This window comes from Heptranchias perlo, chromosome 7, assembly GCF_035084215.1.
Source record: "Heptranchias perlo isolate sHepPer1 chromosome 7, sHepPer1.hap1, whole genome shotgun sequence".
Classification (NCBI taxonomy): domain Eukaryota; kingdom Metazoa; phylum Chordata; class Chondrichthyes; order Hexanchiformes; family Hexanchidae; genus Heptranchias; species Heptranchias perlo.
The window spans coordinates 47972917-47987065 of NC_090331.1; the positions used below are offsets into that span (position 1 = coordinate 47972917).

A 14149-nucleotide genomic window follows, 5' to 3' on the forward strand; every position below is an offset into this window, starting at 1 on the left:
CTGTATCCAGTGCACTCAGCCGTTACTTGATATCACGTGGAGTGAATCGAATTGGCTGAAGACTGGCTTCTGTGATGGTGGGGATATTGGGAGGAGGCCGAGATGGATCATCCTCTTGGCACTTCTGGCTGAAGATGGTTGCAAATGCTTCAACCTTGTCTTTTGCACTTATGTGCTGGGCTCTGCCATCACTGAGGATGGGGATGTTTACAGATCTTCTCCTCCCGTTAGTTGTTTAATTGTCCACCACCGACTGGAAGTGGCAGGACTGCAGAGCTTTGATCTGATTCGTTGGTTGTGGAATCGCTTAGCTCTGTCTATAGCATGTTGCTTCCGCTGTTTAGCATGCATGTAGTCCTGAGTTGCAGCTTCACCAGGTTTGCACCTCATTTTTAGGTATGCCTGGTGCTGCACCTGGCATGCTCTTCTACACTCCTCATTGAACCAGGGTTGTTCCCCTAGCTTGTTGGTAATGGTAGAGTGAGGAATATGCCGGGCCATGAGGTTACAGATTGTGCTGGAATACAATTCTGCTGCTGTTGATGGACCACAGCACCTCATGGATGCCCAGTTTTGAGCTGCTAGATCTGTTCTGAATCTATCCCATTTTGCACGGTGGTAGTGCCACACAACACGTTGGATGGTATCCTCAGTGCGAAGACAGGACTTCGTCTCCACGAGGACTGTGCGGTGGTGACTCCTACCAATACTGTCATGGACAGATGCATTTGCGACAGGTAGATTGGTGAGGACGAGGTCAAGTAAGTTTTTCCCCTCGTGTTGGTTCGCTCACCACCTGCCGCAGGCCCAGTCTGGCAGCTATGTCCTTCAGGGCTCGGTCAGTAATAGTGCTACCGAGCCACTCTTGGTGATGGACATTGAAGTCCCCCACCCAGAGTACATTCTGTGCCCTTGCTACCCTCAGTGCTTCCTCCAAGTGGTGCTCAATATGGAAGAGGACTGATTGATCAGCTGCTGGAGGGCGGTAGGTTGTAATCAGCAGGAGGTTTCCTTGTCCATGTTTGACCTGATGCCATGAGATTTCATGGGGTCCAGAGTCAATGTTGAGGACTCCCAGGGCTGGTGGGACAGGACATACCCAGGGACGGTGATGGGAGAGTCTGGGATATTGGCTGAAAGGTATGATTCTGTGAGTATGGCTATGTCAGGCTGTTGCTTGATCAGTCTATGGGACAGCTCTCCCAATTTTGGCACAAGTCCCGAGCTGTTAGTGAGGAGGACTTTGCAGGGTCTGTCTTGGGCTAAATCCAATAGTTTGGAGCCTTTGCGTATTGCATGATCTGGAACTTAAGCTTTTTCCCCCTGCATTTATTGTGCCACAAAGACTGCCTCCATTTTTTCTTTTCCACTTTATAAATTGCTCAGATAGCTTTCTGGTGTGAATTCATTTGTATTTTTAAGTGCTGACATCACCACTATTTAAGAAGTTCTGTTTTGTCAATAATTATCGCAAGGTAGATACGGATGAGTACAGCCGTTCAGAAGTAAAATCCTGCAGTCCCCCACTCACAGCATCCAGCTGTTTCTTGAACGATTCCAGGGCTTTTCCCTCCATTACCTTTCCCAGAAGTTCATTCCACCTAACAGTCACGGCATAGAGCTGGTGAAGAATTCCTCAGGACATATTCAGGTGAACTCTCAGGTCATACAAAGTAGCCATTTAAAACCTTTGCATCAGTCTTCACTCTAGTACCATAGCTCAGTTACCATTAATACAATGTACAGTTGACACTAAAGTTGTTGTAAATGTCAAAATGTATGCACATGTAACCCACAAAAGAATATTCAGATCGGGTTGCTGGTCCTGATGGCATTCAGCTGAGGGTACTCAAAGAAATGGAAGCTGTGCTAAGTGAGCCCCTTGATTGCATGTTTAACAACTCACTAGAGTCAAGGATTGTTCCCATGGACTTGAGGAAGGCTAATGTTGTACCAATATTCATAAAGGGTAACAAGCCAGAACTGGGAAATTACAGACCCATAAGTTTGACTTTGGTTATAAGCTAGTTCCTAAAGAGATAATTAGAGATGCTCTGTATGACCACCTGAACAGAGAAGCTGTTATTAGAGATTCTCAACATGGCTTCTGGAAAAGGCCACGTCTCACCAACCTGGTTGAATTTTTTTAAGGAGGCTACTAGGTTGGTAAAGGTAGCCCGCTAAAAAAATAGTATACTTGGATTTTCAAAAAGCTTTTGACAAGGTGCCACACGATAGATTTCTTTTTAAGACAGTCTTGTAGTATTGGAGGGCAGATTCTGGATTGGATAAACAATGGGTTGTATTCTTATAGGCAGAAGGTTGTTATTAATAGTGGTAGTTCTGCATGGAGTTACAAGCAGAGTCCTGCAGGGATCAGTGTTAGAGGCACATCAGCACATAGGATTCTGAGCTAGGAAAATGTCATCTCAGTTGGAGCTGGATTTGAACCATGACCTCAAAAGGTGAAAAGCTAGTGTCTAACTCCTGGCAGTAGCCAGTCCTCCAAAGTAATTAAGTCTCTAAGCTGCTTTTAATTTCTGAGCATTAGCAATTATAAAAAATGTATCTAGGTTAAACAGGAGGTAATTAAGTTGATGCTTTCAACACATTGCAGCACTGCATCAAAATGTGGCAGGCAAGCCTGATCTCTAGTTTGAGTTTCCAAACTTGGTTCTGTTGCTTTGGAGAGATGACTAGTGGATGTCAGGAAGGAAAATAATTTGCTAGGTGGGATATACTGGCACACCTCAGAGTAACATCGGCAGTGGCTTAGAAACTGGTCAGTCATCTATATCCTCGATGGGAATGACCATGGCCTACACAATCTAGTTGACAAAAATAAGGGAAAACAAACCCTTAAAAAAGGTAATAGATCCTTAATGAATCCTGAGTTCTATAATTAGCAATATCCAAGTACAAAATTAAGGGACTCAAGCTGAAACAAGTTTCATTTAGTTCTGGATTGCAAAAACTAGTAAAGAAGCACCAGGGTTTATTTTCTGAAATTAAAATCTAATTACAAAAACAAAACTCAACATCCATGATTTTAAAAAAACCTAGAGGAAACATTTAAAAACTTGCCAACTACAAGGGGAAGTTCAGTGCATTGAGTATTTAAAAACAGACTTAACATATTATTCCATTAAATCACATAATTTTATCATGTTAAAAATCAAAGCCAAAAAGAAAACATGACCTGCATAAAAAGGCCAATTTATCATTAAATATTTTGATTGATTCATCTCAAAAGGTCTGCCTGTAAGCTGTTTTGTAGCCTTGCAATGTTAGCATCTAGGGCTGCTAAACTATTCCTGAACTCTTGCTCATCACGAGAATTAAAAGAAGAAACAGATGACATGCTCCAGTCAGATTTTATAGATATATAATCAATACTTGAGAAGCTTGAATCTACTGCTGAAACCCGGTCTTTATGTAATTGCGGCCTATTTCTTCGATGTGGTAGAGAGGTACATAGATCTAAACTGGATTTGGGAAGGCTTGTTCTATTGTCTGGAAAATCAGTACTAGTTATGTCCGAAAACCTCATCTGAATCTGGTTATTTTCTGCCACTGCCACTCCCATTTTTGATGAACAATCTCTTGCTGCAGTCTTTTCCCTTAACTTGTGTGTAATGGGTAATTCTTCAGGAACAACTTTTTCTGGCTTTTCTAACCCATCCAGAGTACATGGCATTACTACCAGTCTGTTACACGAACTTCCAATGTCATAGTGCAACTTCTTTGATCCCATGTTTGATTGTGGAGGTATACATTTCCTCCTTTCATGTTCATTTTCTTGCTTGGTGGCATTGCCAACTAATGGAATGTAAGTGGTTTCATCCAGTTTAGAGTCCTCATGTTCTCTGGTAATATGACTCTCAGTCTCTGCACTGTACCTGGAAAAACGTGTGGGTAAAGACTTTGCTGACAGGCCATTATTTTGGTATGTTCCAATGGCTGCAGATGTTAAACAAGGTTGAACAGGAATGGTCTGTGGTTCAGATTCAGGTCTTTTACATGGCAACGATAAAGCTTGTGTGTCAAGTTCAGAATTAGTGTCCAGATTTTTAAGATAAGCTGTCACAGAGCTCAAACCTGGAACATCTTGTAGCTGCTTCTCATATTCCTGTAGGAGGTTTCTAGTCAGTCTGGACGCGGGTTTGGCTTTCACACAATCAATACTGAGGTCGGAAAGGAGTCTTGCCATGCTGCCTTGCAGGGTTCTGTTGAACAACCAAGGCAATATAGTCAATTGATAAATAGATAACTTTCCCTACCAATTCAAAAATAACATACCACATTAATAGAGCAGCTGGCATGTAACATTTGTCAAAATTGCAATTTCAATCTGGCCACCTTTCATATTTGTATAGATGCAAAAAGTGTTTTGGAAGATGAATCTCCTGCACTGTGTCATTCAGGATGGGGTGTGACTTGGAGAAGAACTATTAGGTGATGGTGTTCCCATGCACCTGCTGATCTTGTCCATCTCAGTCGTGCAGGCCGGGGCATTGGGAGATGTTGCTGCAGAATCCTTGGCGAGTTGCTACAGTGCATCCTGTAGATAGTACGCTGCAGCCAGAGTACGCCGCAGCCAGGGTACGCCAGTGGTAGAGGGAGTAGATGTTTCGGTTAGTGGATCAGGTGCCGATCATACTGGATGATATTGACCTTCCAGGCAAGTGGAGAGTATTCCATCACATGGACGTGTGCCCTGTAGGGGGTGAAGAGGGTTTGGGAAGACAGGAGGCAAAAATCACTCACTGCAGAATACGCAGTCTCTGGCCTGCTCTAGTAGCCACAGTATTTATGTAGTTGATCCAGTTGAGTTTCAGGTCAATGTGACCCAAGGAGGTTGATAGTGGGGAAAATTGGCGATGTGATTAGGCTTTCTCTAGTTGGGAGATTTTTATTGCCTGACACTTGTGTGGCGTGGATGTTACTTTCCCCTTCACCCAAGCCTGGATGTTGTCCAGGTCCTACTGCATGTGGGCATGGACTGCTTCATTATCTGAGGAATTGCGAATGAAGCTGAACACTGCAATCATCAGTGAACAACCTCACTGCTGCCCTTATAATGGAGGGAAGTTCAAGGACACTGCCTTGAGGAATTCCCTGCAGTGATATCCTGGGGCAGAGATGATTGAACCTTTTAAAAGCAGCAAACAATTTTGCAGAGCAAAAATGCTTCTCAGGAGCCTTTAAAGAATTAGTTGCTATTCTACAGACTGAACAACATTCATCATTTTCTAAGAAACATGATGCCTTTTTGCTAAGTTTTGTCCAGGAAAATAAACCCTGCGGATTTTCTCACAAGCGTTGGAGTAGATTTGCCGATCCCACACGTCCAGTGGGGAGATGCGTTCGAAGGGAGCTTGGGTTGGAGATCTCTGAGCACAGCTCCCCGCTGGGCGTACGAGACCGGTGAATTCACCCTGTTTAAAAATCTGGTCATTAAAAATAAAACAGACATTGGCAGTGAAACAAATTTAGGCTGTAATTTTCCCCCCCATCAGTGTTTAGTGTAATAAAATTTTAGGAATGGCTTATATTTTGCACTGAAACTATTATTTCTTACATTAGCATACAGTAACATACTCCTTTTGAAGAATAATCCCATCTGAATGCATTTCTCAAGCTCTTAGATGACAATAAGGGCCATCTAGTGGTCAAAATACTACTATAAACCATTTCGAACCTACTTTGAAGGATTCTATTTTTTTTCTATATACAATGCCAAAAATACAGCTCTATTACAATAAATTAGATATAAAAGGATGGGATTTAAACCAGCTACATCGCTCTGTTTGAAAATATAGCATTTAAGAGAAGAAACTATAGGAAACAAAAATAGGAATTAGAAATCCAGGATAAAAAAGTATCACAGAAACATATAAAATAGGAGCAGGAGTAGGTTATTTGGCCCTTCGGGCCTGCTCCGCCATTCAACATGATCATGGCTGATCCTCTATCTCAATACTATATTCCTGCTCTCTCCCCATGCCCCTTGATGCCTTTTATGTCTAGAAATCAATCTATCTATCTATCTCCTTCTTAAATATATTCAGTGACTTGGCCTCCACAGCCTTCTGTGGTAGAGAATTCCAAAGATTCACCACCCTCTGAGTGAAGAAATTTCTCCTCGTCTCAGTCCTAAATATCCTACCCCGTATCCTGAGACTGTGACCCCTCGTTCTAGCCCCCCCCAGCGAGGGGAAACATCCTCTCTGCATCCAGTCTGTCTAGCCTGGTCAGAATTTTATACGTTTCAATGATATTCCCTCTCATTCTTCTAAACTCTAGTGAATACAGGCCTAGTCGATCCAATATCCTGCAGTAAATGTTAATAAAAGGCACAAACTCATTCTGGAGGTGAGTTTGCAGTTTTGAAATGCTTCATGCTAATTTCATAATTATCTTAAAAGGGAAAATAACAGGTGTTCATTAGCATGTTGCCTTCTGTGATACATGGAAAGAAAGAGGAATGGTATTTGTTCTACTTAAAAACATGAAAAGCCAACATATTGAAGCAGTGAAAATATACATGCCAACAAGCACTTAAATGTCACTGTTTGGATTTTTGTACCCACTATCCAAAAACATTGGGGTGAATTTCCTCACCATTTTTGGTGTATTTCTAGTGCATAATCAAAATTCATCTCCATTATCTTTATTTGGTCTAACATTTGTTTAAAATTTCGTGATTTACACAAGATAGTCCTCCCTCTTTTTTGGTGATCATTGAGGGGAGGGATGTCACCAAGTATTAACATCAACCACACAAGTCAGGTCTTCCAAGGGTTAAATTCAAAGCAAATTCAAGGACTCACTGTGTAAGAAATGTACATATTAGTGTCAATGTCACAAGTACACTGTTGGATAAACATATCAGGAGGACCCTTATAGATTTCCTGTTTATTTCTGGCTCATGATATAAAATGTTAGAAAGTATTAATAAAAATAAGTGGGGTGACATTATGACATGTCCCGATTTAAGAAGTTCTGGACTCCAATCTTAGTTTCTATGTTTATTCCTCCACAGAAATCAAAAAGCAGCAAGACAACAAGCCATTACCGCACCGCAGAATGCAACTCTGGTGAGCCACAAACAAAATGGCAAACGTTAATTTGAAAATAAACTACTCCCCGCAGCCTGTATCACCACCCAGATGGAGTCTCCACCCTGCTGCCACAAAGAAACCAACTCAAAAGTTCAGAGTCTCCTTTGGCCTCCCCATCCATCATAAGGAGGACTGGGAAAAAAAAAGTACTGAGCCAGTGCAGCAGTAAAACAGCTGATCGATTAGTTTTAACCCTCCCCTTCACCACATCCCTGCCACCCAACCCAAGAATGACTCAACTCTGATAGCAAGACCGCCTGTAGTACATGATAAAGTCCTTCTGCCAACAAGAGGTTAGTACTGAAGAGTCACCATGCCTACCTCCAGCGAACCTGTCGGCAACCTCTGCTAAACTACCAAAGTGGAACTGCTGACCATCAGAGAAAGAGAGTGACTGACTCCAGCAACCCTGCAGGCTTAGGGGAAAAAAAAAGAACGAGGCCCAACCTCAAGTCCCAACCGAAAAGGAGTTCCAGAATCAAACCCCCTAGCCAAAGTCCAGAGGTTGCCTCTCATCCTTACAAAACTAACTACCAGATTACAAGCTTATCTACAAGCAGTGCATTGCCTTATCTCCAACCATTCTCAAATGCAGGACACGACTGCCAATGTCCTTTGCCAAATGACCTACGAGAAAGCTGCTGTCCATAACTCGCAAGGACACGGACACACACTTGCCATTACCAACAGCCTACAACAATTATGATACCAGCCAGAGCTGTACCAGGCTGATTACCACCTACCGGCCTCTCAGCTGATGAATCAGTCCTCTTCCATGTTGAGCACCACTTGGAGGAAGCACTGAGGGTAGCAAGGGCCCATAATGTATTCTTGGTGATGGGCATTGAAGTCCCCCAAGAGTGGCTCGGTAGCACCACTACTGACCGAGCTGGTTGAGTCCTGAAGGACATAGCTGCCAGACTGGGCCTGCGGCAGGTGGTGAGCAAACCAACACGAGGGAAAAACCTACTTGACCTCATCCTCACCAATCTACCGGTCGCAGATGCATCTGTCCATGACAGTATTGGTAGAAGTGACCACAGCACAGTCCTCCAGGAGCAGCACCAGGCACACCTAAAAATGAGGTGCGAACCTGGTGAAGCTACAACACAGGACTACATACATGCTAAACAGCGTAAGCAACATGCTATAGACAGAGCTAAGCGATTCCACAACCAACGGATCAGATCAAAGCTTTGCAGTCCTGCCACATCCAGTCGTGAATGGTGGTGGACAATTAAACAACTAATGGGAGGAGGAGGCTCCATGAACATCCCCATCCTCAATGATGGCAGAGACCAGCACGAGAGTGCAATAGTGTTTGCAACCATCTTCAGCCAGAAGTGCCGATTGGATGATCCATCTCGGCCTCCTCCCAATATCCCCACCATCACAGAAGCGAGTCTTCAGTCACTTCGATTCACTCCACGTGATATCAAGAAACAGCTGAATGCCCTGGATACAGCAAAGGCTATGGGCCCCAACCACATCCCGGCTGTAGTGCTGAAGACTTGTGCTCCAGAACTAGCCACACCTCTAGCCAAACTGTTCCAGTACAGCTACAACACTGGCATCTACCAAACAATGTGGAAAATTGCCCAGGTATGTCCTGTTCACAAAAAGGACAAATCCAATCCGGTCAATTACCGCCCCATCAGCCTACTCTCAATCATCAGCAAAATGATTGAAGGTGTCGTCGACAGTGCTATCAAGTGGCACTTACTCACCAATAACCTGCTCACCGATGGCTCAGTTTGGGTTCCACCAAGACCACTCGGCTCCAGACCACATTACAGCCTTGGTCCAAACATGGACAAAAAAGAGCTGAATTCCAAAGTTGAGGTGAGAGTGACTGCCCTTGACATCAAGGCAGCATTTGACTGAGTGTGGCACCAAAGAGCCCTATTAAAATGAAGTCAATGAGAATCAGGGGCAAAACTCTCCAGGGGCTAGAGTCATACCTAGCACAAAGGAAGATGGTAGTGGTTGTTGGAGGCCAGTCATCTCAGCCCCAGGACATTGCTGCAGGAATTCCTCAGGGCAGTGTCCTAAGCCCAATCATCTTCAGCTGCTTCATCAATAACCTTCCCTCCATCATAAGGTCAGAAATGGGGATGTTCACTGATGATTGCAGTGTTCAGTTCCATTCGCAACCGCACAGATAATGAAGCAGTCCGTGCCTGCATGCAGCAAGACCTGGACAACATCGAGGCTTGGGCTGATGTCTGGCACAAATGTTACTTGCCACTTAAGTGCCAGGCAATGACCATCTCCAACAAGTGAGAGTCTAACCACCTCCCCTTGACATTCAACGGCATTACCATTGCCAAATCCCCCACCAACAACATCCTGGGGGTCACCATTGACCAGAAACTTAACTGGACCAGCCACATAAATACTGTGGCTACAACAGCAGGTCAGAGGCTGGGTATTCTGCAGCGAGTGACTCACCTCCTGACTCCCCAAAGCCTTTCCACCATCTACAAGGCACAAGTTCGGAGTGTGATGGAATACTCTCCACTTGCCTGGATGAGTGCAGCTCCAACAACACTCAAGAAGCTCGACACAATCCAGGACAAAGCAGCCAGTTTGATTAGTACCCCATCCACCACCCTAAACATTCACTCCCTTCACCACTAGCACACAGTGGCTGCAGTGTGTACCATCCACAGGATGCACTGCAGCAATTCGCCAAGGCTTCTTCGACAGCAGCTCCCAAACCCGCGACCTCTACCACCTAGAAGGACAAGGGCAGCAGGCACATGGGAACACCACCTGCACGTTCCCCTCCAAGTCACACACCATTCCTACCTGGAAATATATCGCCGTTCCTTCATTGTCACTGGGTCAAAATTCTGGAACTCCCTACCTAACAGCACTGTGGGAGAACCTTCACCGCACGGACTGCAGCGGTTGAAGGCGGCGGCTCACCACCACCTTCTCAAGGGCAATTAGGGATGGGCAATAATTGCTGGCCTCACCAGTTTCACCTACGTCCCATGAATGAATAAAAAAAAGGCCTACCAATGGTGCCCACAATACCTTGATCCTCTCCACCCAAACCTCTTGAACTGTGAGATCACCCCCACCAGCCAACACAAAGTGATTGAGACAGCTACAGACCCTAATGATCAGACCATGCCACACTATCCTAACCTAATAGCAGTATCCTCTGCATAAAAGTAGTTAACTCTAAACTCTCTTTTCACCCCCCCCTCTAAGTTTAAGGCTATGCCCTCTAGTTGTAAAATCTGTGTCTTTTTTGAACACATGGACATTTAGCTTGTCCATACCCTTTACGATCTTGAATATTTCAATAAAATCAATTCTTCTCTCGTGTAAATGTACCCAGCTTCTACAACTTCTCCTCATAACCAAGGTGCTTAATCCCAGCTTTCAATTTAATTGTTGTTCACTGCCCTCTCCAATGCTTGTATGTCATTCTCATAATACAGTGACCAGAACTGTACACAGTACTCCAAGTGAGGTTGGACCAACTGCAATGACCTATGATTAACAGATCATAATGACCTCCTAAGCTCCAGCTTGATTATCGGATGAGCTGTGGGAGCTGGTTGAAATTTACTCGCCTCTCTGAAGATTTCAGTTTGTTCGATTCAACTCCACTCTGCAAAGGAAGGTTCTCACTTTGTTCCTTTTTACAGCTCATGACCCGTTGCCAAGGTTTGTCAAAAATTTCTAATTGCCAGCCTCATTCACTAAATAGCAGTATATCATATTCAAAACTGAACCACTTGTGAAGTCTGCATAAATTTGAAAATTATGTGTTCGACTTTCTTTAAAGCCTGTTATCATAGAGACAATAACAAACTTCACAAAAAATGTAATTATATTGATGAGGTGATGCAGGTGTCTTTATAAACCCGCATGTACTGTGACTGATTTAAAGGGTCAACTACAGGGCAAAAACGAGACAGTACCACTACATATGTCACATAAGAAATGGTGCATTGCTGGAAGTGCCATCTTTCAGCTGAGACATTGAATCAAGGCCGTGTTACCTCTGTGCTCACCAACCCCTATTAGTTCCCCATCACCCGATGCACCGAATTCAAAATCCTTGTTCACCTCTATAAGTTCCTCGACAGCATTGCCTCTCCCTACCATTGCAACTTCAGTGCTCATGTGCCAACATGTCCCTCTGGCCTCCCTTACATCCCGCAGTGGCAGCCATGGCTCAGTGGTAGTACACTCGCCTCAGTCAGATGGTTGTGGATTCAAGTCCCACTCCAGTGACTTGAGCACAAAATCTAGGTTGACACTCCAGTGCAGTACTGAGGGAGTACTGCACTGTTGGAGGTGCCGTCTTTTGGATGAGACGTTAAACTGAGGCCCCGTCTGCCCTCTCAGGTGGATGTAAAAGATCCCAGGGCACCAGTATCCCTGGTATCCCGGCCAACATTTATCCCTCAACCAATACCTAAAAACAGATTACCTGTTCATTATCACATTGCTGATTGTGGGACTTTGCTGTGCACTAACTTAGTGCCATGTTTCCTACAACAGTGACTACACTTCAAAAAAGTACTTAATTGGCTGCAAGTGCTTTGGGGTGTCTTGAAGTTGTGAAAAGCTCTATTTAAATGCAAGTCTTGCTTTCTTTTTTCTGCTCCAGTTTTGGTCAGTTATCAGCTGCCTTGGTCCCACACTATTCATGCCCTCCCAAAACTTCTCCAACCTGGTCACCTTTCTCCCTTCTTGCAAAAGCCTCAAAATGTGACCAAGCCTTTAGTCATCTCACTTAACTCATCATTATTTAATATCAGTTTTCATCTCTGAAGCACTTTGCAAATGTTTTATTATATTAAAAATCTTATATAAATAAAAGTGGTTATTTGTCTTTGTGTGGACAGAAAGGAGGGCAAGAATACATTATTAACTCCCAAATTAGGAAGTGGGAAGCTCAGTCTCCCAAACTTCAGACACTCTTACTGGGCAGCCCAAATCTAAGGCATTGTGACTTGGTCCTTGGCTTCACAGAAAAACATGGACTGAGAATTGTGACTGCGATCTCCCTACCAAATTAGTTGCACAGCCTACTCCTATTAGAAAAGACCAATGCTACGCAAGCACCCTATGGTCAACTCTGAGCTCATGAAGGGAGAATTACACCTTTTTGAAGATCCCTTTGGGTGTATTAGCCCTCTCCTCAATCTGGCACAATGGAGAGCTTCCAGACACATCAAATTGATTCAGAGCCTGAGTATGAGAAAAGGATCACCAGTCAAGGCCAACTCTACCACAAGGGCCAGATTACAAAAATCTTACACCTGCTAGTTGACAAATTCCACCTCACTCAGTATGGGCAATACTGCAACCTTCAGAGTCTAGTAATATTTCAGACTCCAATATGAGCCAAGCTGCCATGGAACTCTTTCTTCACTCCACAGCACGCCCTGCAGACATATCATGACCCTACGCACCATGTTCATCTCAATGACAAATGACAGAAGAGAGCCTGGGAACAAGACTTACGTTGCCAATTAATGCAGGAGAAATGGAGAGAGCTCTGGAGACAGACACTGAATATCACCACCTGCAACAAAATGTGTGAAGGCGAACTCAAGATCATACATTGCACATACCACACCCACAAAGCTCTGAAAATTTCACTCCACCATACCGGATGACTCTCGGAGGATATCTGCTAAAAGACTACCCGTCTACACTTTCTGATCATGCTTCTGTATTCAATTGCCTGGATGGCAGTCCAGGAGACCACAGGGACCATGACATGCCTCGTAATTCATTAGAGCCCAGCCTAACACCTGCTAGGCCTGTCCACTGGAGAGGGAAAGATGCTCACAAGAAGCAGCCTGGCATAACTTTCATTGCCAGCTACAAGAATGTGCATCCCCAACCATGATATAGTCCTTCCACAACAAGTATGTGGCTGAAGCACCTGTAGGACAAATCCCAAAATGAACAAATGACCTTTAGCCTCTGCCTGGAACTGGAGAAACACCAAGCAGTCTGGGGCCCATTTTTGGGGGCTCAAACACCCAAATCACATCTCAAGGGGCAAATGCAAATCGCAACAGTGACACATTCAGACAGGCAAAGACAACAACCCCAACTTGACAACTAGCACAATCCCAAGAAAAATTGAAACCCAGAGATGAAGTCAAAATCAAATTGTTTCAACATTTTAAACTCATTCTGCTTCAAGCACAAGCAAGCCAAGAAGCCTTAATGTATCAATGCATTCCTCCCACAAGCACCATGTAATCAAAATGTGCAACAGATTTATAAGTACACATGGGAATGGAAAATCTCAAAAATATAATTTAAAAATATTGAAGTAAATAAAATAAAAATGAGGTGAACAGCCCACAGATCAAATTGCTTCATCACACAATACATTTTAAAAAGCAGCCAAAAACAGTGTGGTTGTTAATAATGAAAATGTAGTCATGCCCTAAGTTTAAATCTTCTGTTCACTGATGGTAGAGTTGTTACTTAGGAACCGTTACTAGGAAGGGAACAGTGCTGTTTGCATTTTAAAATGGCGAGCAGACTATTATGCCCATGTATGGAGCAAACATAATCCTTCTGGGTGTTATAAACATGCACTCCATGTTATTGCCTCTATAATGTACTTTAACTCCAACATCAAGAGATTATCCCTTATTGCACCAATAACATTTCTACATTCTGTACCAGCTATCCTTATGGTCAGACTACCTGAGATTGCAAATTTACTATCAATTTGTGTTGTTATAACCAGCTGAGCAACAAACTCACATCCATAAGGATATTAGATGACATTGCCCAAACTAAATTTCACATAGGATCTTTACAACTGACAAATAGAGGAAGTTATCATTTCATCAGTCTGGGCTGGATTCAAACCCAAGTGCCACAGGAAAAGGCACAAAGCTATAACCTGTCCAGTCCTCCAGTTCCATAGATTTTAACTGATACTAGGTGAAGTTTTACAGATTAAAATCCCAAGCCCGAAGTAATTATGTAAAAGGGCCAAAGTGGAGCATGAACAGTGTAGC

The 14149-nt window shown here is 43.6% G+C and overlaps 1 protein-coding gene across 2 annotated transcripts in view; it reads right to left on the bottom strand.

The window, feature by feature from the left end:
• Positions 1–2989: 2989 nt before the first annotated feature.
• The window catches only part of ccdc14 (coiled-coil domain containing 14), a 46829-nt gene continuing 35669 nt past the window's right edge, over positions 2990–14149 (bottom strand). For both annotated transcript variants that reach the window (XM_067987466.1, XM_067987465.1), the window contains exon 13: positions 2990–4226. In XM_067987466.1, coding sequence (XP_067843567.1) covers positions 3242–4226 — 985 coding nt within the window. In that variant the 3' untranslated portion in view covers positions 2990–3241. The remainder of the gene's footprint in view (positions 4227–14149) is intronic.